We start from the raw sequence: 27,326 nt of genomic DNA on the forward strand, positions 1-27,326 counted from the left end.
CACATGCATACAACTCTGGGATGCTGCTTGGAAAGCTGGTTTGGAATCCTGCAAAGAAGAAGCCTTCTCCTTTTGAAAAGTGTTTCCAAGTTATCCCATGACCTAACTCACAGTTGAACCACAGAGCCAGGAGCAGGAATAGCCAATGAGCAGCATTCACTATTCACTATTCACTGGAGAAACACACGTCAGGCTTCTAGATTTGGAGCAGAAATCTGTATCACCTGCCCATCTGCAGGAAGGCTTTAGGTAATTTAAAGAGCATATGGCTAAAGATGATGCCAGCTTTACGGAGGACTCCATGCCCTCAGAGCAGATCCTTACATCAGACACTGTGCTCATTACCTTTAGTGTTTAACATCCCCATTGGTGGCATATTCTGCATCACTGATCAGCCCTAAGTCATTGATGTTCTCTGCTCAGCAACATATCAGCCTTGTGAATGGAAGATCCCCTGGATTTAGTTATCCAATCTTTTGGTGGTCATAAATACAAGTGCTGCTCCCTAAACTGGACATTACAGCCAGCCCACTCCATGTCCTACCCCAGCGAGTGCTCCTGCCAGCTCTTTCCTCTGTCTTCATCTTTTGGTGTTTCTTGTCTGTCCCTGAGCAGCTGAAAACCCACTTGTCCCTCAGCACTCATCCCTAGGGATCTGCTGAGCAGATGGAATCCTGCCCTGGTCCCTCAGAACTTCACTGAACCACAGTGAACATGTCTGGAGTCACTGGGACCAGAAGAGTCTCAAACCCACCCAGCCTGGTGCTCTGCGCTGATGTCTTCTGACGGTGGACAGCAGGAGATGTGCCACAGTTGAAGGAAGGAGGAGAAGGCACAGAACACTCTATGGTGAGAAGATCTACCTTGAAGGAGGGTGTTCTTTTGTCTTCCTCATGTAATTTCCAACACAAAGCCACAATTGCCAAGTGAATATCTCCAAAACAGCTATACCTCTGGCCCAATGGCACAAAGAAGTGACAAGCAAAGATGCTTTTTAATCCATGGAAACATCTTGGTTTCAAGCAGCACAAAATCAGGGTTTCCCTATACAATCACTTTGATCTATCAGTCTTCTTCATTGTGAAACACCTCTGGTCTGCTCACTAGCTGGGCACTTCTAATGTATATTGTTATCCCTACAGCATGCCTGTGCCTAAGGACAGCTCAGGAGAGCAGTTAGGATGGCTCAGAGCCATGCTCCTGCTTGGTTCTTCTCACCCCATGTTTTCCCAAGTCTCTTGGGCACGGTGGAGTCCATAGCTCCGTTTTGTGCCCTGGTCCCTGTGGGGCCCAGGAGAGCTTTAATATTTGTGGGGGGCTCACTTTATCCAAATCCAGAGGCTTTGCAGGCAGGTGAAGCTCTCAGGATGGCCCTTTGCCTTCAGATTCCTCCTTGTGCTCGCCTAAGCTGCAGACTCATGAGGCATCTGCTTTCTGCTCAGCAAAGGGCTGGTTGGTGCTTCAGCTTGGAACAAATGAGAACATACTAAGAATCCTATTAACAGTGCTGGGGAGGAGCAGATGCGCTGCAGACAAGAGGGCTGAGAGCTGGGGAATGCTTTATTGCTGTCCTCCTTTAAGCAATATATTTGTCTCTTTGACATAGCGAGACAGAAGAGCAACAGCACTGGGCAAGTGCGTAAGAATTAACCTCATAGCAACCTTCCAGTATCTGAAGGGGGCCTGCAAGGGTGCTGGGGTAGGACTCTTCATTAGAGACTGCAGTGACAGGATAAGGGGTGATGGGTTCAAACTTTAACAGGGGAACTTCAGGTTAGATATAAGGAAGAAGTTCTTTACTGTGAGGGTGGTGAGGCACTGGAACAGGGTACCCAGAGGAGTGGTGAATGCTCCATCCCTGGCAGTGTCCAAGGCCAGGTTGGACACTGCCAACGTTGATGAGATCCCTCATCTCATCAATGATTTAGATGAGGGAATTGAGTGCACTATCAGCAAGTTTGCTGATGACACTAAGCTGGGAGGGGTGGCTGACACGCCAGAAGGCTGTGCTGCCATCCAGCGAGACCTGGAGAGGCTGGAGAGGTGGGCAGGGAATAACTTGATGAAATATAACAAGGGAAAGTGTAGAGTCCTGCATCTGGGCAGGAACAACCCCAGGTTCCAGTATAGGTTGGGGAACGACCTGTTAGAGAGCAGTGTAGGGGAGAGGGACCTGGGGGTCCTAGTGGATGACAGGATGACCATGAGCCAACACTGTGCCCTTGTGGCCAAGAAGGCCAATGGCATCCTGGGGTATATTAGAAGGGGGGTGGTTAGTAGGTCGAGAGAGGTCCTCCTTCCCCTCTACTCTGCCCTGGTGAGACCCCATCTGGAATATTGTGTCCAGTTCTGGGCCCCTCAGTTCAAGAAGGACAGGGAGCTGCTGGAGAGAGTCCAGCGCAGGGCAACGAAGATGATTAAAGGACTGGAGCATCTCCCTTATGAGGAGAGGCTGAGGGAGCTGGGTCTCTATAGTTTGGAGAAGAGGAGACTGAGGGGTGACCTTATAAGTGTATATAAATATATAAAGGGGGAGTGCCACGAGGATGGAGCCAGGCTCTACTCAGTGGCAAACAATGATAGGACAAGGGGTAATGGGTACAAACTGGAACACAAGAGGTTCCACTTAAACTTGAGAAGAAACTTCTTCTCAGTGAGGGTGACAGAGCACTGGAACAGGCTGCCCAGGGAGGTTGTGGAGTCTCCTTCCCTGGAGACATTCAAAACCCGCCTGGACACATTCCTGTGTAACCTTATCTAGGTGTTCCTGCTCCGGCAGGGGGATTGGACTAGATGATCTTTTGAGGTCCCTTCCAATCTCTAGCATACTGTGATACTGTGACAGAGCCTTGGGTGACATGGTTTAGTGTGAGGTGTCCCTGCCCATGGCAGGGAATTGGAACTGGATGATCTTAAGGTGGTTTCCAATCCAAACCATTCCATGATTCTATGATTCTATAACCTGGTGGGATGCTTCTTCATCCTTAGTGGCTGTGGGCAGCGCAGGGATGCAAAGCTGGCAGGACCCCTGCTGTGTGGAGCTGGCCCTTCACTGAGCTACGAGCTAATGGGTCCTTCTGTCCTTCCAGCCTGACACATGTCGTCTGTCATACCTGCTTCAAGAGGCAGGAGAGGCTCCATCGCTGTGGCCAGTGCAAGTTTGCCCACTACTGCGACCGGACCTGCCAGAGAGCGGCTTGGCTCAACCACAAAAATGAGTGCTCTGCCATTAAGAAGCATGGCAAAGCACCCACTGAGAACATCAGGTGAGAGCTGGACCCCAGCAACTGAACCTGGGCACAGCAGGACAGGACAGGGTGGCAAGGAAGAGCTGGGTGGCCAGGGTTAGAAGTTGAGTGGGAGATGGCTTGGGAAAGGACAGGAGCATCCCTGAGCTGAGGGGATGCGGACCTGGAGGAGCATCTGGGGTGTGAGAGGGTTGTGCTTCTGCTTCTCGGTTTTGGTGATGGACCCCGAAAACTACTGCAGTTGAATGTGGGGAGGCAAACCTGCCTGGGGTGGTTTAGAAGGTGTGGAAAAGTGGGGAGTATGTGGGAAAGTGGAAGAGGATATGGGATCTTCCCCACTTGTTTGTCTATAGGATACATTGATTTAGCTCTGTCGTAAGAAAACGAGAGTAATCCCCAAGGAAATGAGAGCCATTGTGGAGAGCTAGAACCTATGTTCTGCAGTTGAGAACATAGATGCTGGGGCAAACCCCTGCATCTCCCTTTCCTTCAAAAGCCTGTGGATGGCTCCCAGCCATCAGCCATCTGATGCTGAGCCTGTCTTGGCCTGCTTGCATGCAATTTCCCACCCATGTAGTGGATTTTGATGGCCCTTTGATCCATCTCCTTGCAGTGGCTGGTGGTGTTGCTAACACGTGGGTCTCTCTTCTGGCCAGGCTGGCTGCCCGCATCATGTGGAAGATAGAGAGGGAAGGCAGCGGGCTGTCAGAGGGCTGCCTGGTCTCCATCGATGACCTGCAGAACCATGTGGACAACTTTGGCGAGGAGGAGAAGAAGGAGCTCCATGCTGATGTGCAGAGCTTCCTCGAGTTTTGGCCACCTCAGAGCCAGCAGTTCGGCATGCAGTACATCTCCCATGTATTTGGAGTGGTATGTTGGAGGGAACGGAGGAGGAGAGCAAATGGGGGGCTGCTTTTAATGCAGAGAAAGTCTGAGTTGAGGATGTATGAGCTCATCCCTCTGGTGCCCTTAAGAGGCCATAGCTATTGGGGTAACTGACCAGAATTTGCTGCATGTGGTTTGGATACTGCCCATTCCCCATCTGCATCACTTCTGTACTGACACTGAGAAACAGGCACAGCAGGGGCAAGGTCTGAAACACTTGATCTGTCTAAACATGCAGGCATGTGGCTTGCTCAACTGTAGGTGCTGCACTGTCATCACAGGTCGCACTGGGCATCCCTGTGTACCTGGCAGATACATATTTATATATATCTCTGCACCTGCCTCAAATACATGTAAATGCATATTTAAATATGTTTTAGTAAATATACTTGCAATATATTTTAATATAGCAGATCTGTTTTAGTATAAACATTGATGTCTATTGTATATTGCGTGCATTCGTTTTTTCCATGCATATTGTAAATGCATGTTTTATATATATAATAAAAATAGGCAAAATGTGCTAAATATATTTAATAATACCCATTACTAACTTCTTAGCTGCAAACTTCTATTCTCAGTATAGCCAAGAGGGAAATGACCAGAAGCCAGTTCAGACTGAGCTGCTCTGCCCCAGCCCTCGTGCAAGTCAGTGTACCCTGGGCTGCACTAACCCCTCAGCTAGCACATTGCCAAAAGGAGCAGGGTGAGCTGAGACAAGACACATGCTTTGCTGGCACCTCTGCTGGTGGCTGGTGTGGAGAAGTTGGCTTTGCACGAGGAGGGGGCACAGCATCCTTTGGTACCCACCCTGCAAAGAAAAGATCTCCCTGCAGTCCAATAGGTGCAGGGAGATCTATCTGCTAGTGACCGGCACAGCTTGCCCGTGCATAACTAAGGAAGTACAGATGAAGTACAGAATCAGTTAAGAAAGGAAATAAAACTATTAGCAGAGTAAAATAATTAGCAGCCAAGTTAATTATTTGCTTAAATTATACCCTATTAAATCCTATCACATTTTGCCTTTGCAAACACTTCATTTGTAGTGTCTGTGACTAAAAACGGTTCCATTCATATGTGGTGATAATGCACGCTATAGAAAAGTGTAATAATTCATTTGTGGTATAAATGTCAAGCAAAAGTAGTCATTGTGAGAATGATTTGGGACTCAAACAGTAGTAGTTGGTTTTTATAAGCTCTGTGGGCCACCCAGCAAACATGACCCGGTTGAATGCAGCTCTTAAGGTTAATTTCTAACTGATACCTGTTTCAATAAGGGTGAACTTTGCTTTCTGCCAGGCCTCTGCTTGAATGGCCTCTAACTCATTTTCCTGTGACCTTTCTCTGCATTATTTCTAGGAAGTGAATCTAAGGCAACCAACGCATTGTCAGCACAAAGTTACATTAGCCATCCCAAATGAATATTAACAACAAATACTCTGTAACATTTACTCAGCTCTGCTCTGGGTTGGTCCATCTGAATGAGTCTATAGAAGAAGAATAGAATTGCTTCTATTCTGATGTTTTATCCCAACTAAAGATGTTGTTCCTACAACTACCTTCTGCAATGATCTCGTAGGCACTCCCTCCTCCTTAAAGTTTGGAGATGGGATGCTGGAGATATACCTTTTCTAAAGCATCAGTGGGAATTGAGAAATCCTTAATGTAGCCAAGTTCAGCTTTTCCTCTTTTAATGCTTCCTCCTTCCTATGTTCTGGGACTAGATCAGCTGCAACGGCTTCACCCTCAGTGACCAAAGAGGACTGCAGGCTGTTGGTGTGGGAATCTTCCCCAACCTCTGCCAGGTCAACCATGACTGCTGGCCCAACTGCACCGTCATCTTCAACAATGGCAAGTGAGTGGATCTCTTTCCTCAGGCACAGTGAGGATGCATCCTAACAAGCAACTCAGCAGACTTGGCTAACTGCGCAGTGTCAAATCCCATTCTTGGTCCCTTCTCTAGCTCAGAAAAAGATATATCAGGATTTTCTTTTTAAAGAGGAAATCTTTTCTCTCTCATTATTGTCCAATGCACTAAACAAATACACAAGGTTTGACCCCAAATCCAGTGAACTGGCTTTTCCCCTGATTTCTGTGAGGTTTGAAACCAGACTTAAGATAGGCAGATAAAGTACTAAGAAGCTGCCTAGATGACCCCTTATATTAAGGCTTTATTTAAGGAACAGTTATGGTTAATAAATTATTAAATATTGTATCAGGTCCACAGTTCAAGAGTTTTTCATAACCAAAGCTTGCAATCAGCTGTGTATCACTATCTGCTGATGTGTTTATAATAATTTCTAGCACAACCCTCATCTTTGTGAGTGTTCCATATTTATTAATCACTGATTAACTCTTTAGCAATGGGGGGATCTTAATGACAATTGTTACTGTTATCCTCAAACCGAGTCACTTAAGAGTGCAGGATGCCCGAAGCTGCAGGGCATTCTTCATTCCCACCCAAGTGCTGTAAAAAAACTTCTGTGGGATATATGAGATGGAAAGAGATTAAGTGGGAAATGCAGGAATGTTTCAACAGAGCTGGGAGCGGAGGCTGCTGCTCTCAGAGCTTGGGGCAGCCCATAGGATGGATGCCTTGGCCCTTCCCAGCCTCCAGGTACGAACTGCAGCTGATCCATCAAGTTGCATCACATACAAGACGTTAACTGTTAGGGATCTGCTTGCCAAAGCTGCACAGCCGCAGTATTTCATCCAGATTTTCCACTAAGGTTGTACAAATTCCCATGCTCACCAACGTTTAGTGCTACAAGTTAACCCCTCAGCCTCTCCTTCTTGAACTAACACATTGCTTGCGCACTCAAGTTATTGCTGCTGGTTTTACCTGATAAAACTATACAAGCGTTTATCAAGCAGCTGATAAACGAGCAAAGCGAAAACAAAGCTGCATTAGGATGACTTATGTTGGGAAACAGGGTCTGATCCAAAGTCAGCTTGGAGTCTGTGCTCTGATAGCCAATTGCTCTGGATCAGATCCTTAGTGGGATGATGAAGAGCCTCTCCAGCCAGCCTGGGAAGTGGAGGAGGAACTAGCAGTGATAAGTCTGAGTTTCTGGGTGGTAAGTAGAGGAATGGCATTTTGTTCGCCCGGCAGCTTGTCGAAGCTCCCACATGTATCCTGTTACTGACTTTAAACTTGACCATCTGGTTATTGGCAAAGTGAATTATGAAGGTTTCTTGCCTTCCTGTGCAAGCCTGATGATAAAGCCCCTGTTGTGTCTATCAAGGCACAACACCAGACTTGAGGACCCACTAAACTCATCATGTAGTGCATAGTCCTTGCTATCCCAGTCTGATTTCCATTTCAAGCTGTGTTTTAGAGAGCAGTACTGATGTCAGTGGAGATATTTATGTGCAGAACTACCCCCCTTGTGCCTGTAAACCTCAGAAGCGGGTTCTGCACAACCCCTGGCCAAAACCCCTCCTAAAACCACAGCGTGGGACAATTCTCCATGGCCCAATGATGGACAATTCAGTGATGGCTACTGCACAGCAGAAGTGAAGCTCTCATTCAATGAAACATGAGCCAGGCACGGGGAACCCCTTGTCTCCTGTCAGGATGATCTCCTGATGCCCTATACCGTGCACCCATATTTTTGATGTACTTGCGCCTGTGTAAATTGCAGATGTTTGTTTTGTCTTTCAGTCATGAGGCTGTAAGATCAATGTTCCACACACAGATGAGGTGGGTCGGTCTCGAAAGCATCGTCCTCCCCCCTTGCCCTGTACCCCTCATGTCCTGTGTTTAATGGAAAAGCTGCAAACAGCCCGAGGGGGTTCACTTCTCCCCCATGTAAAGCCCCACTAAACCCAAACCTCACTTAACTCTGCATTTTGTAGTACCCTAAAACCATAGTGGTAATCCTCTGACTGTCTCCCCTATGGTGAATTCCCCTTCTGCCTTTCAACCCTTCTCCCTTGGCTTCCTCCTTGTCAGTATTTCCCCTCTTCACCTCTCATTTCTCCTCCCCTGACTACAGCAAGAGCGTGAAAGTCAGAACAAGGTCTCGCTAATCTTGTACAGCCCAAAATAAACCCTTGTGTGTTAGGAGATGAGAAATGGTTGCATTACTGACATACTAAATAGTCCACGTTTCTTCTGTGACAAGCGGTGCCTGTTCAATCCGTTGCCTACAGTAGCAGTACTATGAGATGTAGGTCTCAATCCTCTTTTATCATAATACCTGATTAATGTTTCACCTTTTAATGATGCCACTGTTACCTGATCCAAACTAAAGAAATCACAAAACTATGTGCAAAGAAAGAAAAATTCTCTGCTTAGCTCACTGCACGTGGTATATTTTAGTTAGCCCTGTTAAAGGGACACTGTTGCCTTTAAACATTCATTTCAAGCAAACCTGTCTTTCCTCAAATAAGACATGAAATACCACTGACACTTTCTTGGTGCACTATAGGTAGGATAAAAAGGGGCAAATGAGTTTCAGTTTAGAGCTGCTATTTTGGGGCAGTTTGAGTTTTGAGCTATCAATCAGGCACACTATGTCTGTGTGCGTCTCTCAAGGTCCTTAGTGCTTGGGGCAGGCACTGGGGAAAGCACAGCATCAGTGTGGTGGGGTGCCCTTGGCTGACAGTGTCTCTTTAACTATAGCATTTAAAATATGCCATGCGTTTCCAGGCTTATCCCAAACGCTGTCAATCTCCTCCACACAAGGGGTGGCTGCTTAAAATATACCTACAGTGCTTAGGCTATCAGGGGCATCATAAAAGTCAGAGGCTTGATTCTGCTTCTCTGGTTGCATGACTCACTTTAACGAGGATCCCGTCGAGTGTGAACAGGAATGTGTGTATGTATCAACCTTTCTGATGGCAATTGCTCTTTTCCATGCACTTTATCCTTGAGTAGCAGGTTGCTTCTTTCTCCAGCTGTCATTTTCCTGTGGCTGTGACATAACTAAGAGCTGTCCTTCACGACGATGGCAGGTTTAGTGATAAGTTTTGTATGAAATATGCTCTTGGTATGATCTAACACCCACAGAAGGGTAAGACCAGCCTCAGAGAGTAGTTTTCACAGCAGCTTTAGCACAGCTGAAGAGCTCAGAGTTAAGCCCTTGGAGCTAAGAGCTTGTAATAGGAATTACAAGGGAGTGAAAAGGGAACTACAAGAGAATTACCAATTCCTATGCAGAAATATGATCACACAGAAAAAGTCGTGTCCTTCCAAAAGAGATTTATGTTTAATGCACGTGGTGAGACCTTCGAGTGCTATGCCACTTATGCCTTTGGTGAGACCTTCATTGGGTCCTGTCTAGAGCACCTCATGTTCAAGTGGAAGACAGCAGGTCCCCCCAGGTACATCTCATAGCAGGTGTGTACATCAAACACACTGCTGAGCTCAGCAGGAGGAAGAACAAGTCATGCTGTCCACAGTGAGGGAGTCCCAGGACTGATGGAGCACATGGTAGGGTGGGAGATCAGACCATGGGACTGCCTTCATTTTGATAACCTGTAAGTATTCCTACCTGCAAAAATCTGTGTAACCAACTAATGGGATTGAGCAGAGAGCCCGAAATCACTGATCTCAAGTGCAGTGAATTATTTCTAACCATGGGTAGAGTCACTAGTAGATGGGGGAGTAGATGGATACAGAAGTAACACCTCACAGTTGTATTTGATGGAGTTTTTTCCCATTATGGCCAAATTGCTGAGAGATGGCCCAGAGTAACTGGGAATGGAACAGCAAGTATCCACATTTTTTAAGACCTTTGCAGAGAATGACATGAGAGAAACTTAGGTGTAAATGTCTGTCCTTCCAAAAGCTTGTCATCAAGGGCTTGGCATGGATTTTGGCTTAGTAACACAGACTGGCAACTGAGTTGTGGTTTATAGTAGCATCAGATCAAATGAGCTATTAAAAACTAGACAATTTCCAGGGAATTGCTTATACGCTTTTATGTAGAAAAGCACGAACAGGGTGAGGGCATCTCTTACACAGCACCTAGAGGGAATTTGTCTTAACTTTTGGGAGTGAAAACGATCCCGAAGACAGCACAGCCTGGGATTTGGGAGTCTGGCCAGGAATGTGCAAAGCTGTACTTAAAAAAAGACCTCGAGTCCAAACTCAGCATTTTACAAGGCTTGTTGGGTATTCCTGATCCTAGGGATTTCTTCTGCTGATCTCCTGCAGAAGTTTATGTCTATGTTCAGCCCAGTAATGGACCATAATCTGTTTATAGCTCAGATCCTTACGTATCCCAGCCAGGGACTTGCAGAGGGGCAGGAGAAAATGGTGCGACCATGTTTTTCCTCTGAATTCAGTTCACCAAACTGCTGTCCATCTCTGCATTGCCTCCTTGAAGAGCTAAAGCACACCCAAGGGCAAGAACTCTGCAAGGCTGGGGCAGGATTTGCCCCTGACAACTCTATGGCTGCACCCTTGCTTTTGTTGCGTTTCCCAGTGCACATCTCATCTCCTTTGCACTCAGGATCGAGCTGCGGGCGCTGAGCAAGATTTCTCCAGGGGATGAGCTGTCTGTTTCCTATGTGGATTTCCTCAACGTGAGCGAGGAGCGGCGGAAGCAGCTCAAGAAGCAGTATTACTTCGACTGCGCCTGCGAGCACTGCAAGAAGCAGATCAAGGATGACCTGATGCTGGCGGTGAAGCAGGGAGAAAGCAAGGTATGGGTTGTCTTCCTGTGTCCAAACCCAGAGCTGGCTGTGTCTCTGTGTGTCTCTGTGGCCGTGGTCCCTCAGCCCAGGGAGACACCCAATAGGAACAGAATCAGATTTTAGTAGAAGCCTGACTAGTGCCAGTGTAAAAGGTGAGAATGGAACTGAACCTCCATTGAGCACAACAACAGTTCAAACCCACCATGCACAGCCAAGCCTGGAAAAGAGAAGACTGCATGGAGACCTCAGAACACCCTTCCTGTATCTAAAGGGGGCCTACATGGATGCTGGAGAGGGACTCTTCATTGGGGACTGTGGTGATAGGACAAGGGGTGATGGATTTAAACTTGTAAGTGCAGTTTTTACATTAAAAAAGCCCACAAAAGTTGACTTTGGCTCTAACCTAAAAGTCCATCACTGGGCAGAATGCTAAAATATTAGAAATTAGGGGTAGAGCTGAGAAAAATGCCGGATTAGATTTTGGGGTGGGTTTTTAGGATCTAAAGAGGAATCAAAGCTTTGAACAGCAGGAGGGAAAATGTGATGCAGGTGATTCATGGTGTCAGTGCTAATCAGCGCTGCTGAAGTTGTATGGTTTGTAACACATGTACCATCACAGGAAGGTGGGAACCCTCAGCTTCCAGTCCTTCCTTGCAAAAGCCTGTCACAGGTACAGGCACCATCACTTGACATTTGTGCATGGTTGCTGTGGGCAGACTGTGAAAAATTGCCATGTTTGACTGTTCATTTTTAAGTAAGCTGTGTCTTCCTTGGAGGTCTCACAAGCCACGGAGTGGGAGGCTGTAAGGCTGTGCCTTGCTGGTGGCAGTGGGATGTGTTGCTTGGCCACCAGCTCCAGTTTATGAGCATCCTGGTAGCTCTGAGAGTTACTTTTTGGTTCCTCTTGGAACCATCCTTTGCCCAAGGATGTAATTGCTGGTATTTTTTTGTCCACTGTGGGAGTGTTACCTCAGGGGGTTTCTACTCCTGGAAGCTTTATGAAGTGTATAAGGGCAGGCAAAACAAGGCAGGGTAATTTAGTCTATTATCAAGTCATTGATCTGCACGATTGTGTAGTCACATAATGAATCAGAGAGTACTGCTTAGGGGATGCTGTGAGGCAGGATCAAACAGCAAAGGTGGGATGAGCAACCATCACCTCACACCAGCACTGCCAGCAGGAGAGGAGTGCAAAAGCCTCAGCCTCCAGCTCAACAGTTACCAGAAAGCCGAGCTCAGTCCCATGTGCTTTCTTTCATATAGGTGTCAGTCAGGATGGATATAGAATCATAGACTAGAATCATAGAATAGTTAGGGTTGGAAAGGACCTTAAGTTCACCCAGTTCCAACCCCCTGCCATGGGCAGGGACACCTCACACTAAACAATCTCACCCAAGGCTGTGTCCAACCTGGCCTTGAACACCGCCAGGGATGGAGCATTCACAACTTCCCTGGACAATCCATTGCAGTGCCTCACCACCCTTACAGTAAAGAACTTCTTCCTGATGTCCAATCTAAACTTCCCCTGTTTAAGTTTTAACCCGTTGCCCCTTGTCCTATCACTATAGTCCCCTTCTCCAGGCTGAACAGCCCCAACTTTCTCAGCCTGTCTTCATACGGGAGGTGCTCCAGTCCCCTGATCATCCTCGTAGCCTCCTCTGGACTTGTTCCAACAGTTCCATGTCCTTTTTATGTTGAGGACACCAGAACTGCACACAACACTCCAGGTGAGGTCTCACAAGAGCAGAGCAGAGGGGCAGGATCACCTCCTTCGACCTGCTGGTTATGCTCCTTTTGATGCAGCCCAGGATACGGTTGGCTTTCTGGGCTGCGAGCACACACTGCTGGCTCATGCTTAGTTTCTCAATATATATTGCAGAGTGTAAGTCTTTACTTGATAAAGGTTTGGAGAAACAGGATCAAATGGGTATCAGGAGGCTCCCATAGGAGACAGAACATGGGACTAGAGGAGACTCTTTATTTGCTGATCAGGTTCTCTTTTAGTGCAGAAGACCCTGCTTTTTAATCCCAATACTAAATGACCAAGCATTCATTTTACAGCTAACCCTGACTACTGAAATGCCTCACTTGCAATTTAAAGCTGTTCCAGAGCTCAGTCTTATGATGCAGAAGCATTTTTATCTGACTTTCTGTGCAAGTATTTTCTACCACCTCCTCCAATGGATGGCATAAAGAAATCCCAGCTCTCACAGAACGCTTGCTATCAAGCCCTGACTGAGCTGTGAGATGCACCATCCCCTTTTTGTGAGCATTAGAGATGCTCTGCAGCACGCAGTGGGCAAATGTCCTCCACCATCTGAAGTGCTCATGCAGGAAAAGCCTGTATTTATGCAAGGTGCATGAGTCCAGCTATTAAAAATACACTCCTTGCACAGACAGTGAGTATCCAGGCTGACCTCATCTGCAGAGCATGGCTGTATCACATTGTCTGAATCCAGGCTCACGTGCCTGGGAGCAGCAACACTCACAGCTGCATGGAAACAATGCTATGAATACATGCAGGATTGACAGCTTACATCCTCAACAGCTGCTCTGACCTCTGGGCCTTCACCCCTTCCAAATGGAATCACAGAATCAAATAGGCTAAAAAAGACCTGTAAGATCAAGTCCAACCTTTACACCAGCACTGCCAAGACCACCACTAACCCATGTCACTGAGGGCCTCATCTACACAGTGTGTGAGCACTTCCAGGGATGGGGATTCCAGCACTGCCCTGGGCAGCCTGTTCCAATGCCTGAGCACCCTCTCAGGGAAGAAATTGTTCCTAATCTCCAGTCTAAACCCCCCATGGTGCACCTTGAGCCTGTTTCCTCTTCTGCTATCCCCTGTAACTTGGGAGAACATTCCCATCGTTTATAAGGGCAACAGACTTAGGGACCTAGCAAGTGCAAGGATCTTTATTAGGCAAAGCCACAACGGAAGTGCTGTTTAAAGTACCTGTTCTGGGAGTCTTTACTCACACAGCATAGCGATGTGGTTTGCACTGATGTTAACGTTGCCTTTGAGTGTGCTCTGTGCTCTAGGAGACCCTGTGTGCTGCTCAAACAGCTGCCAAAATCTGGTTAGCTATGACAACTTCAGTCTAATAATACAGAATAATACATCATAACACAGACATATGTACCCATAAATAGATGGGGGGTATATGGCTCTGGAAAGCTACTGGTTTTCCTTTCATGCTCAACTTCCAAGATGTTATCCCATATAGATGAATTTCACAGATTCCTCAAAAATCTAATAGACCAGATGTGTTAAAAGCCAACAGGACAGTCCTGTGGTCCTGCCTCCAAATCTTTGCATCCTTTGCTGCTACGCTGGGTCTCTGCTTCTGATGTGCACCCAAAGGTCCTTCCTGAGCTGCTGGGTCCTTCCTGTGCTCTGGCTCTGTTGCATGTCTCCAGACCAGGCTTTTCCTGCAAGCCCTTGGGGTCAGTCCTGGGCTGATTTCAGGTTTCCTAGTTACAAAAAGGAAGGTCATGGTAGCAAGAATAGTCTGAAAATGCAAATCTGAAAGGCTTAGAAAAGACGAAGATGAATGATGGAGCTGGTTATCGTAATGTTACATTTCAGCATCAAATGAAGGAGGAGGAGGCAGCTAACGAGGAGCTGGTTAGTGTTTTGCCAGGCATGCCTAGATGTGCATCACGTCTTCAAATACATGGTGGGGTGTGTGGGAAGACACATTTCACTCTCAGGGTGCAACTGAAATCTGAGGTCAACTCTTTTATGATGTTTGGACCTAATGGCAGTATTTCTCAGAGTGGGTAAAATGTAGTTATCTTTCCTATCCTTATTCCACCCATTCAAGACCCTCATTTCTCTAAGACAGCAGCACTGTGAGCGCCTGATACACACCAGCTGATGGCTTTCATAGCCTCTTTGGCATCTTGAGAGACATCCGAGGTCCAAGGTGAATTCTGTCCCTTTTCCAAGGGAGAGAAGTGGGGGAAAGAGTTGAGGAACCCAGTTACGCATGTCAGATGTTCATGGATATTATTATGACAAGCAGCATGGTAATATCCTCTTGCAGGACCATTTCAGCCTTGTCTTGGAGGGATCTGAGAGGCACACTGGTATGCACAACCAGTGATAGGAAGGTGATTTGGGAAGTGTCCCGCTGAGCTGCATTGGGTTCCCAGACCAAGCATCCCTTCGACCAGGTTATTTTAGCATGTGTGAGGCAGTGCATTTTCCTCACTGGCTTTCCTAACGTTGTCCCCAGCCCTCTGCAGAGACAGTGAAGGAAGTGGTCCAGTTCTCCAAGGACACGCTGGAGAAGATCAACAAGGCCCGCATAGAGGGACTTTACCACGAGGTGAGTCCCAGTGCTTTTGTTCTCTTGCTTTACATGCACTACCAGGGAAAGCAGGTCTTGCTCCTCTATGTCAATGATTTAAGGATGAAACAAACCCTCACTGTTGTTACCTGAACATCCCCATGTGCTTCCTGCCCTCTTGGCAGCTCAAATTGCAAAAGCTGATGCTGGTTTCTGTCTTATGTAAAGCACAACTGTGCCTGAGACAGCATCCCAGGCTGATTGATTTATATTGTAGTGATGATGCAAGGAGATTCAAATGACTTCAGCACCTCCAATTGACACAGGTGTTAAACCAAGTGCCTTCCAGGCAAAAAACAGGACTTAAAGGGTGAGTGTAGTGAGTCAGCTCTGTTAGGTGGCCTCATAAAAAGGAGGACAGTGGGTCTGGGAGAGAGACAGGACACTCATGAGACTTACTGCATTGAGCTGTGGGCCATGTTTGCCTGTGTTGATGTCCTTTTCATCTCCTGTCTCCTGCATCTTGCTTATCTGTTGGGTGATGAGAATAGGTGTGTGGTGTGAGAGACTCACATCCTGCCAGAGCACAGGCCTTTGTCCTTTCTCCCTCTTTTGCTTACCTAGGAAATATTTAATTGTTCTCTTCAGAGTGTAACAGCTTCAGGTTGAGCAACAGCCTCTGGGTTTGAATTTACTTTGGGAAAAGGCTTTTTCCTCACCAGTTTTATGAATGCAACCCTGAGAGGCAAAGCTTTGAGCACGAATCACTTTGACAGATTGATGTTTCAACAAATCAAAGCATGTGCTATCTTCCCCAGCCTTCACAGAGACTGACTTGGCCTCTAGGAGTGGTATGGACCATGCAATCCACAGGGCTTTGGTGTGAAAGCTTTGAGACTAAAGTTGCCCTTCCTCTCCCTGCTTCCTCTGGGCGCAGGTTGTGAAGATGTGCCGTGAGTGCCTGAAGAAACAGGAGCCTGTGCTGGGGGACACGAACATCTACCTGCTGAGGATCCTCAGCATTGCCTCCGAGGTGCTCTCCTACCTCCAGATGTTTGAGGAAGCAGCTGACTATGCCAAGAAGATGGTGGATGGCTACATGTATGTCTGTGCCTTGGTTTTGGCAGCTCTCTGTGGTTATACAATGTTAGGCAGTGTGTTATAGGAATGAATTTCTTAGTCTCGTCCCATTAGGGCAGCAGTTCTGACATTTGCATTGGGACCTGATTATATCACTAGACTGAAGAAGACCCCTTCTTAAATGCACAAGAGCTTCCAACCACCTTCATTTACTAAACTGTAATTGACAAATGGTTTTGGTACATCTTCTGTTTTGTCTTGGAAGCATCTCAGGGCTGCCCTGGTAGCAAGACATGAGCCTGGGGGCAGGACAGAGGTTGCCAGTGCCGGGGATAATCTGCTCCCCTGCACCCTGCAGGAAGGAGAAGTTGCAGAGAAAAGAAAAGCTGTTTCACATGGCTGTCACTCAAGATACCCCTTCACTCTTGAATGATACACGGATTTTTGGCTTGGCTCATTAGTATACACAGGTCCTATGGTACAAACTCTCTGAGAATAAAGAAATTCAGTCTAAGTTCAAGTAGATCCAGAGCAAACCTCACAATAAAAGTGATGTGCTTTATTATTATCGAGGTTTTACTACAGGACTGATGAGTATTAAATAGAAAAAGCACCTCATATCCATAGCTTGTTATTTTGGTCAGTTGTACCCCAAAAGGCCTGTGATATTTTGTTCTGTTTCAGAGGGGTGACAGAGTCACCTCCCTGGCTTGCAGGCCTGACAAGCCACTTCATGCCCCAGCCCTGGCACTGAGCTAATTGAATGGCAGAGGAAATTGCTTCCCTCCCAGTTCCCTTCCTTGCTTTAAGACCTGCCAGTTCAATATGCCAAATAAGCCCTTGAAGGCAGGTTTGCAGGTAAGTCCAAGCAGCTCCTGTCAGCTTCTAATGTTGAATGTAGAGGGCAGGTTTCATTTTTCCCACCTCAGGTGCTGACCATAGGGGAGTGATCTGACAGTCTCCAGAGTCAAAGATGCATCTCCAGGGCATGAAATGAGTATTTCTGTAGGTTTGGAACCACCTATTTCTCTCCCCACTTTTAATGAGAAGCTGGTGGTTGTTGCATAATCAGTTTAGGGACTGCATTGAGTGACTGAAGTGAGGTTTGTGCCATTTGGGCTGTAGATCTAGGTTTTGGTCAGATCTAGGTTTTGTTTCTTCCAAAATAATATGGAATGAAAGAGCTTGGCATTCTCCAACCTGGGTTCCAGCTTCCCTGTTTGCAGGTTGTTCACCCTCTTCCACAACAGCTCATGTCCTCATATAACTTGTGTCCTCATATAACTTGTGCTTGCCCCTTTCTAAGCAGGGCAGCACTTTTCAGTGGCACCAAATGCAACAGGCTCTTCACTTGAGTAAACAGTGAGTTCTTTTTTGGCAAACACATGTCCCTGACAAACATTTGGGAACCGGGATCTTTCGTGAACTCAAATTACTCAATGTTTTTGCAGGAAAATATACCATCCCAACAACGCGCAGCTGGGGATGGCCGTGATGCGGGCAGGAGTCACCCACTGGCATGCTGGCCTCATTGAGGCCGGGCATGGCTTGATCTGTAAAGCCTATGCCATTCTCCTGATAACCCACGGGCCTTCCCACCCAATTACCAAAGACCTGGAGGTAGGTGTCATCTCTGTGTTGTCTCTGCTGTCTACCTGGGCAAAATTACATTCAAGCTATAGGAACAATCCATCCGTAAGAGCTGAGAGATGTATCAATAATGGCCACTTCTTACTAACGCTGTGGTTTTCTCTAGATTGTGTCACAGTTTGATGAGAAATATGTGTCTGTTTTCACCCCTGAAAAATAGCTTTAATCCTGCACCAGGACTTGCATTAAAAATGACCGCTCAGCTTCTGAATCCCCCTTGAAACTGCTGTGCCCAAGGACAGAGCCTCCCATTCTTCAAACAACCTGATTTCACTGCTCTCAGATGAATGGCATTGCACTCTGACTATATCAAAGCACATACGGTAGAGGTTCCCAGTTTAACAACTGATTTTCTTTATCAGAGTCTATTCTTCTTTATTTACCACTCCCCAGTCCTTCTAAGCTGCAATGTATTTTTCCCTCAAACGACTGACAGGTGTATTTCCTAGCTTAGATCAAGAGCTGCAGATCCCAGGGAACTGCATCTGCTCAGATATGAGGGACTGTTTGTAATTGCAGCTGGGGATCTATCATTTCCTCAGCCTTTAACTCGCCCAATGTGACCTGTTTGCTCTACAGCATTCTCTTTTATTAGCCAAAAAATTACACAATACCAAATGAAATCTTTTATTGGTGTCTTACTCACCATTAGAGTAGAGTTATAACCTGTATTAGAGCAATTTTATATCAGCAGAAAAATGAGTATCTAATACCTAAAGCCAACCTGTCTGTTGACTGTTTCCTATGCATAGCAGAGGGTGAAACCCCAGCACCTCCATTTCTGTATTTCCCTTCCCACTGGAAGATAGTGGATGTATGGCACTTATCTCTATGCTCCCAAACTGAGGGTTGAATAAACTCAAACAAATATAAGAAGATTTCCTAAAATCCCTTCTGAGCCTCTGCTCTGATGCAGCCCTAGGAGTGACTCTGCTTATGGTGAATCCAGAGGGTGCAAATGTGTTTGAAGAGGGGCTGAGCATCCTCCTCCTCCTCCACCACATGAGATGCCTCCCACTCTGGTGCTGAGCCATGCCAAGGGTCAGCCCCATGAAATGAATGGGAAGCACATTCACTCTTTGTCTCAGCACAGCATCACCTCTAGGTCCTGCATCATGTTTGGGACCGTAAGGCTTCCCAGCAGCCTATGGAATAGCTGGGTGCAGGTCCCTTCACATTACACAGGCAACCAGGTTAGAGAACGGAACTGGGTATCTGTGTCTGTTTAGCTTTGGTCTCGTTGGTGGGACACTTAAAGGGCATCAGTCATTACATGGCCTACGACATAGAATCACAGAATGGTTTGGGTTGGAAAGGACCTTAAGATCATCCAGTTCCAACCCCCCTGGATGGTCCCCATTTTTAGACAGTGTGTTATTCAGTTGCTTTGAGATCACAGATTGTTACCTCCTGTGTCCCTCAGGTCATGCGTGTCCAGACGGAGATGGAGCTGCGCATGTTCCAGCAGAATGAGTTCATGTACTACAAGATGAGGGAAGCTGCCCTCAAAAACCAAAAGATTCAAGTCATGCCTGAACCCAGCAATGAGACCTCACCAGGCCTCTTCCACAAGAAGGAATAAACCCTGAGCTTGACACAGATTCATGCTTGTGGCACAACATCACCTGTGGCACCTGCAATCTTTGCAAATGTGATATGTGATATATGCATAAGGATTGTTTCCAGTGGCACCAGTCTGACAGCATGGGCTGCTGGGAAAGAGTCCCGAAACATCTTCTGAGGGCTCAAAGCAGAAGAGATCTTGGCAAAAACAACATCTTTTTTCTACCATTAGCATTAAAAATCAAAGCAAAAACCTGTTATAAAATGATTTACATTCTCATTGGAGGCCTGTTTCTCTCTGCACAAGTCCTGATCCTGAAATCCTTGGTTAAATTTTAATGGATTCTTTCCTAAGAGGTTTTGGCTTTTTTTGGGGTTTTCCCATCACTTCCTTGTGATAACATCATTTCTTTCCATGATGTCCATGGGTGGTTGCCCGAGGGATGGTATAAGTGGGAAGGTGATTCTGAAATGTGTCTTGTATGCCTGTGGGCAGTGAGTGCAAACTGAATAAGACCCACAGATGGTGCTTGGTGAAAAGTGGTGTTTTTCTGATGGAGAACTGCTGACAAATCCATCTATAGCTGATACTGGTGCCACATCAAACTGTGGGCACTTTGTACGTGAGACTTAGTGCAATTCCTACATCAGATAAATTAATAAGCGTATATGAGTCTCCTTAGTTAAAAACCAGGAAATGACTGCAGTGATGGCAGGGGATGGTCAGGGGATGACTCCGTGCCAGAAGCCAGTTGCACTGGTGTGGTGCACTGTCTGTGTTCATTGCTCTAACTGAAGAAGCAGTGAGCTGGGGACTCCAATGCCTTTCAGTGCTGCTTTTCAGCTTTGACAGTTGTTTAATCCATTTTGCACTAGGCAAAATACAGACAGTCCATGGACCAGCTGCCAGTGGGCAGCCAATGGAGTGAAGGAATAGTCGAAGGGCAATGCTTAGATTTCTAGATAAAAACGTCTTTGCTGCCTGTCTATCTCAAAATCCAACTGGTTGGCTCCACACCTTCAGTGGCAGCCAAGAGATGGAAAGGGATGAGTTTGTTCAAGAATCCCCTACCTGTTCCTCAGCAGAACAGCAAGAAAACAGACCCAGGGCTTTTCCTTTGTGAAATGTCTCAGTGGTTTTACTGATGTTTCTCCAGATCTGAGATAAATTTGCTGGAGACAACATCTGCTTTTTAGGTGTGATTGAGCTAAGCCCTTCCATTTGTCCATGAGGTGCCCATCCGATGTCCAGTGTGACAATCTGTATTGGTTCAGTTCTCAGTATGAGAATCAGTCATAGAATCACAACACGATTTGTGTTGGAAGGAACCTTAAAGCTCCTCCAGTTCCAACCCCTGCCACAGGCAGGGACACTTTCCACTAGAGCAGCTTGCTCCAAGCCCCTGTGTCCAACCTGCCCTTGAACACTGCCAGGGATGGGGCAGCCACAGCTTCTCTGGGCACCCCGGGCCAGCGCCTCAGCACCCTCACAGGGAAGAGCTTCTGCCTAAGAGCTTATCTCAGTCTCCCCTCTGGCAGGTTAAAGCCATTCCCCCTTGCCCTATGTCAACATGAAACACAAAGATTGAGGAGAGAGGAGTCATGGTAGAGATGCAGCTGAGGACAAATTGGTGCTTTAATGGCACGTATTGAGGTTGCAGGAGGAGGTGAGGAAGCACTTGTGTTTCCCTAATACCCTGATTAGCTTTGAGCTGTTGTAAGAACATATTCCCAGCTAAGTATATCACACAAGTCATACACCCATTTCCCAGTGCCAATTCCCAGTCATCGTCCAAGCACAGCTGAGAAGAGAGTTTCTTCTCCTACGTGCATCAGAAAACCACATCTCCATCCAACCTGCAGCACCAAGCAAGAGTGTGGGGGTGACTTTGATGCTCCTTCTGTGCCTACCCTGTGAACAACCAGTGTCCATCCCCACCAGGACAAAAATAACCTGCATTTCTCCCTGGAAGAAGTGTTCAATTCCAGTTCAGCCCAACTTATCAGGCGTGGTTTGGGGTGAGACACACATTGGATACCTGAGCGCTGTCTGGTGAGAAGGTGTGGGGAAGTGATGGGGATGGAGTGTCCAGATCCTGTTGCAGTAGGAAATGGTGGTTTGGACACCTGAACTGTCTCCATGCTGGTTGTTTTTCCAAGGCATTTTTCCAGGCAGGACCACCACCATTTCCTTGAGCCCACTGCACCTGCCCCATCCTTTGGCCCTGCCATTCATCTTGTCACTTTATCCACGTTTGTAAGGAAAGGGAACAGAGCCCTTTCCCTGCCCAGTTCTCCTCCACCCACCCAGACAGTGGTGACCCCCCGGGACGTTCCCAGCAGGATGCCAGCACCAGGAAGAGTGCCCATCATCATAGAGCACATCTCAGCGGGTCACTCAATGGCTCTGAGCCTCTGCCCTTGTCAAGCTCCATTCACCAACATCAGCAGAGCCTTGGCTCAGCCTGTTGCCTGATTTCTACCAAGGCTTGTGTGAGTTTCAGTGTTGCATCTCTTTATAGCGACAGTGAAGAGGCTGATGATAAAGAAAAGGCCTTTAATACAAATTTTACTTTAATGGACACATTTTACACAGTAAAATGATAGGGGGGGGGGTGTTCTAGATTCTCTTGCTGACCCTCTTGTAGGTGATGTCTCCCATGTTCATAGTCTGAAAAACAGATGGAGAGTGTCAGCTTTTCATAGAATCATTGGAAACAACCCATAAGGATCATCATGGTGCTTGCCTCCTAACTCTACTTGGAAAGGGTCTGGTCTTACAAATCAAACCAGGACTGGCTCCCAGTCTATCTCCTATAAACCGAATTATTAAAGCTTTGGATTTCTTCATGAGTACCCCAAAGCAGGTAGAGATAAGCTGGCATCCTTCAACTGGGACCAGTCTGATGCACCTCTCCTTTAAAAGTCCCAGGTCCACACACATATCTCTTCCTCTGTGTGGGTGAAAATGTGCCCTCATTACATGTAACTTTGTTAATCAATGGATACTGGCATCTTGAAGAGGACTTTTGGGATCAGACTATAATGGAAAACTGCCTTCAGTGCCTGGCCAACTGATAACTTTGGCTGCAGAGCCTGCGTGCTCATCTCCACACCTCCCTAAGGTCCCCAGTGTCTCTATAGGCTTTCCAGGGCCAGACACTAAAGGCATCTGTATGCACCATTACATCAGCCATTGTCCTCTTCTACACTTACAAGGGTGATGGTGTCTCCGTTGAGTTCGGTGACGGATTTGATCCCTTTCAGGTTTGCAATCAGTCTGTTGTTACCTTCCATCTGAACAACAGCCTGGTAGGAGGAGACAGAGGTGTTCATGTTATTGCTGGAGACCATCTCAGTTCCAACCCAAAACTATGATGCTATGATCCTATCCTGCTCCTTCTGCACTGAGCTGCCACCATTCCTACTGCAGACTGCCTGGGGAAAGCTGCTTCCAGGTGATTCTGGCTTTCCTGAGAGGAGGAGGAGAGAGGGTTGTGCTGATGGTGACTGCAATGCAACAGGGGTGTGGATCTTTACTTTGGGATGTGGTTTTGGCATCGTACCTACTTGTCTCCCCTTCTAATTGCGACTCACTCACGTACTGATATATGCCAGAGCAGAGATCCTTGGCATCCCTTAGCATCACACAAACACATGAGCTTTGGGGCAGAACAAGGAAGGATCTTCACCCTGCTGATGCTGCCCTGATGCTCCTTGGGGCAGCTCCTCACGCAACACCCAGACTAAGAGGAGCTGCACACCTCCAAGGAAAGAATTGGGACACTGGGACATGTCATCTCCTGTCCATCACGCACCTATTGCAGCAACCTCCTTTGGGATGGGGTGACAGGGAACTGGGTGACAGCATGGCAATGGGGGGAGTCTTGATCAAGGTAGGAAACTGTTTAATGAGCTTTAAGAGACTCACTCATGGCTGGAAAGCTCTTGGAAGGACAGGCACATCTGCTGGGTCTATAGCGCTCAGGAGCTGCACGTATAAAAGCACCAGCACCTCCAGGGCAGCAATCATTGATATGACTCAGATAAATAACCCAGCAAACCCATTTCTGTTCCTCTGCCTGTCCAGCTATAAGGGTTGTTCATCTGCCCTTGAGCTGCTGATTGATGGAGGGTGAAACTCTTCTAATAGCTGTTTCCCCCTAGTTTATGCCCAAGGGACTTCAATGATGCTGGAAGTTGTGATACGGTACACAAAGCCGGTACGGCTCTCAGAGACCCCTGGGGTATTTCCTTGATGATCATCCCTCCTGATTTCATCTATCCCTGCAATATCATCTCCTCCTGAGGTAGAGGTGAGAGGCAATAATGCTGGTGGCGCTGTCTTGATGTTTTAGGAGCCATTGCAAACTAATGAATGGGAGCTGGCCTGATTTCAAGGGTGATAACTCCTCACCTTGCCAAATCCTCTCACCCAGTGTCAGCAGAAGCAATGGAAAAAGCTAGCAGAGACCAGCAACTGGGATGTCAAGGGAAAGATTTATTGGTTTATGGTTTCTTGGCTGACTTTCCTGCACTACCTTTAAGTCAACAAAAAGGCGGGGGTGTATTTTGTGTTGCAACATGACAGAAAGTCAGCCCTTCACTACCTTGAATCTTGCAGACCTTTTGCTGTCAGAAAAAAAACAAAAGCCCCCCCCCCCCCATTACAAATGGGTTGTTAAAGCACTGACTTCCAAACTGGCAATTGAAGGAGAAATGCAAGAAACTGAATTTAGAAAGGCAGGGATTCATCTGCATGAGCGCTGCTTGGGGAGCTTGCGATGTAAAAACAAAGAGGTGGCAACTTTGGAGTCTCAGGCTCTGAGGTTCTCAGGAGGGTGGCTCAGAAATGTGCTGCCACTTTCAGGAATGAGTCCCTAAGAGGCTTGCTGAGGACCTGCAGGGAGCAGGGCAGTGGTGTCACATCGGCAGACCTGGTTTCAGCTATTAGCCCCTTCCCATTACATGAAATCATGCGTGCAAACTGTGAGAGACAGAACCAGGCTGCGGAGCTACTCAGGTCTTCTCCCTGTGTCAGCTTTAACACCCATAGTCTGGTCATTCCCTTTGCTCAAGTGCAGAGGGAATGGCTGGCAAGGGAATTTAATGTCCCTGAGCCCTGGCAGAGGAGGAGCTCACCACCCACCTTGACTTTCTCCCCTGACAGCATCTCCAGCTCGCACTCCTCCCCGATGGTGAACTCCTGGTGCATCACTTTGGAGCCGGTGGTCACTGTGATTTTGAACTTCTTCCCATCCTGCACGATTTCTGAGATGCTCTTGATGTCCTTCCCTTTCTGGATCTGTTCATCGGGAACCCCTGCCCAAGAACAAGAGACATTAAGTCAACCTTGGAGCCATCAGTAAGCACATCACTGCTGCTGAACCATAGAATCATAGAATGGTTTGGGTTGGAAAGGACCTTAAGATCATCCAGTTCCAATCCCCAAGTGAATGAATGAATGTGGCAGGATTTGGGGATGCACAGCTGAAAGGATTTCTATTCCAGTGTGGAAAAACCTTGCAATGATGATGATGATTCCCAAAGGTCACATAGCCCTGAGTCTGATGGAGAAGAAGAATAACAAATACTGTCATCCTGATGTGTGGGCAGTAAGACATCTCCCTTGTCTCACTGACCTGGCTGGGAGCAGAGCAGATTCTTCCCTGCCTAAGCATCAGATAGAAAGAATCCTGATTTTCTTCATTCCTCTGGCAAACAGAGAAAATGGAATAAATAGAGGCAGGATAAGAGAACCAAGCGGGTTTTGATTCAGTGTCCCTCAGAACCAGTTCACTGAAGTCTTCTCCAAAAGCCTGAATCTGGTCTGACAGGTAGAGCCCCTCCAGCACGTAACTGTGCAGAAATAGTGCAGTCTCCTGAATCCCTGTGGGAACACATTCCCTGGCATGCACACGGGTGGAAATGTAGTCACACACATTCAGCATTAAGCATTTAAAAACCCCAACTATTTTTGTCTCTTTATCAATCTCTTCATCAGGGTCAGTAGCAATAGGACAAGGGGTGATGGACTCAAACTGAAAAGGGGGGAGTTCAGGTTGGACCCTAGGCAGAAGCTCTTCCTTGTGAGGGTGCTGAGGCACTGGCACAGGGTACCCAAAGAAGTGGCAAATGCTCCTTCCCTGGCAGTGTTCAAGGCAAGGTTGGATGGGGCTTGGAGCAACCTGCTCTAGCAGCAGGGGGTTGGAACTGGATGAGCTTTAAGGTCCCTTCCAACCCAAACCATTCGATGGTGATGCTATGCTTTTTCTGATGAATGGTGGAATCTGGTGCTTTGTGGCATCGCTGAGCAGCAGCATGACGGGCTGAGCGATGCCCTGCTGGCCTTCAAATATAGAACCATAGAATCATTGAAGAGTTAGGATTAGAAAGGAAATATCACAGCTTGATGGAGTCTCCCTGACCCACCCAGGTCCTACTGGGTTATCCCATGAATGCAGCATTCTGCTGTGACTGCAGACCCTGCTAGGACCATTTTCTTGCAAGCCATGTATTTCACCCAGCATCTTTGGCCTCCAGCCACCAGCCAGGGAGATGCTTTCTCTTCTATCTTGAGATCACATCTCCATGCACACCCATTAAAAAAAAAACCAACAACTGCAAGAAGACAGTCAGAAATAGGAAATCTGAGAGATGGTTTCAATCTGCATCATCAGTGCATCAGTGGGACTCCCAAACACCAGTGGGACCTGAAGAGGCAAAGCAGCACTTAGCACATGCAGGTACTTACCTATGGCTTTCATAAAGGGCTCAAAGTTTTCCTGGGACTGGAGCTCATACTTCCCAGTGAAGCTCATGATGGAAAGGCTCTCTGTGCTCCCAACACAAGAGAAGGTGCCTTGCTGGTGAGCAGAGCTTGGTTTTATAAGGTCCTTCTGCCTTAAAGGCTGGTCAGAGGTAAGATGATGTATTTGTTTTATGGTCATGTTCAAACATTAACACAAGACTGGGCAATGGTCAGTGATAAACTGTTGTACATTTGACGGACCTCGATTTACAACGTGGGGGCAGGGGAAATCCCATGAGCCCATTTTATGGAGGCAGCAACGTGGCATCCATAAACAAATGGGGAATAAAGTGTTCAGAGAGCTTGATTATCAAAAGAACAAGCCAGATCACCTGGGAGCACACCTCTGGAAGGGGAGAAAGTGATGGAAGATTAGGGTTATGGCTCCAGGGGGTTTCTATTCACTGATATGCTGGGTCTTTAGCACTGGCATGAGGAGTAGTGGCTGCACACTGGCTTGCTCACTCCTTCACGTGCCTCGCGGTCCACTGTAGCAGTGGGTTTTGGTGTAACCCAGATGCAGCAGTAGTCACAAAGTTGCCATTACAATCAGAGAATCATAGAATGGTTTGGGTTGGGAACCACCTTAAATTCATCCAATTCCAGCCCTCCTGCCATGGGCAGGGACACCTCACACTAGACCATGTTGCCCAAGCTCCTTCCAACCTGGCCTTGAACACTGGCAGGGATGGAGCATTTACCACTCATCATTGTCTCCTAAGGAACAAACACGACTCAAAATCAAATCCTGGGCTTCACCTGGTTCATCCTGAAGGCTGCAGGTTGATTCAGACTACATCACTAATGGCCTTGCCTCAAAGAAAGGGGTTTCGTGTGGATTAGATGGACTGGTGCCATTAGTGACCTACTGAGGCTATTGCCAGGAGCCACCACTATAACCCCCATTCCCTCTCCTTTCCCCATGGGAGCCACAGTCGGTCGTGTACAGAAGGATCATTCTGGCCCTCAGAGCCATGGTTCTGCCAAAAGCCACATCATGAAAGCAGGGCCAGCAGCAGCCTTCAAGCTGAGCCTCATTCCTTCCTCCAAAGCAGGGCTCAGAGCTGGGCTCCAATCCAGTGTGGTCCCCTTGGCTGAGCATCCTGGGTTGCTGAGTGACTTCAGGGCAGCCATTCTCTGGGTCTG

At 47.2% G+C, this 27,326-nt stretch overlaps 2 protein-coding genes across 3 annotated transcripts in view; one reads left to right on the forward strand and one right to left on the reverse strand.

Annotated features, from left to right (window-relative positions):
- The window catches only part of SMYD1 (SET and MYND domain containing 1), a 28,718-nt gene extending 9,001 nt beyond the window's left edge, over window positions 1–19,717 (forward strand). The window contains exons 2-10 of one of the 2 annotated variants that reach the window (XM_062624305.1): window positions 3,090–3,266; window positions 3,905–4,118; window positions 5,858–5,988; window positions 7,798–7,836; window positions 10,595–10,787; window positions 15,023–15,115; window positions 16,014–16,177; window positions 17,608–17,776; window positions 19,230–19,717. In XM_062624305.1, the coding sequence (XP_062480289.1) occupies window positions 3,090–3,266; window positions 3,905–4,118; window positions 5,858–5,988; window positions 7,798–7,836; window positions 10,595–10,787; window positions 15,023–15,115; window positions 16,014–16,177; window positions 17,608–17,776; window positions 19,230–19,388 (1,339 nt within the window). In that variant the 3' untranslated portion in view covers window positions 19,389–19,717. The remainder of the gene's footprint in view (window positions 1–3,089; window positions 3,267–3,904; window positions 4,119–5,857; window positions 5,989–7,797; window positions 7,837–10,594; window positions 10,788–15,022; window positions 15,116–16,013; window positions 16,178–17,607; window positions 17,777–19,229) is intronic. The other variant, XM_062624306.1, reaches the window with a different exon arrangement.
- A 2,192-nt stretch (window positions 19,718–21,909) lies between these two features.
- FABP1 (fatty acid binding protein 1) lies at window positions 21,910–26,448 on the reverse strand. The gene is made up of 4 exons (XM_062624326.1): window positions 26,124–26,448; window positions 24,519–24,691; window positions 22,586–22,678; window positions 21,910–22,040 (listed from the first exon to the last, which is right to left on the reverse strand). Exons 1-4 carry the CDS (start codon window positions 26,317–26,319, stop codon window positions 21,990–21,992), a joined length of 513 nt encoding a protein of 170 aa, XP_062480310.1. The 5' UTR covers window positions 26,320–26,448; the 3' UTR covers window positions 21,910–21,989.
- Between the last annotated feature and the right edge of the window lie 878 nt (window positions 26,449–27,326).

This window comes from Pezoporus occidentalis, unplaced genomic scaffold (assembly GCF_034315485.1).
Source record: "Pezoporus occidentalis ecotype Australia unplaced genomic scaffold, CSIRO_AGI_Poc_V1 ctg265, whole genome shotgun sequence".
Lineage (NCBI taxonomy): Eukaryota > Metazoa > Chordata > Aves > Psittaciformes > Psittacidae > Pezoporus > Pezoporus occidentalis.

Excerpts from the sequence above, each read along its gene's own strand:
- FABP1 (XM_062624326.1), bottom strand. The coding sequence starts at position 26,319 with ATGACCATAAAACAAATACATCATCTTACCTCTGACCAGCCTTTAAGG. Across the intron at positions 24,692-26,123 it reads GCCCTTTATGAAAGCCATAG|GGGTTCCCGATGAACAGATC; the intron begins GTAAGTACCTGC and ends GTTCTTGGGCAG. Across the intron at positions 22,041-22,585 it reads ACGGAGACACCATCACCCTT|ACTATGAACATGGGAGACAT; the intron begins GTAAGTGTAGAA and ends TCTGTTTTTCAG.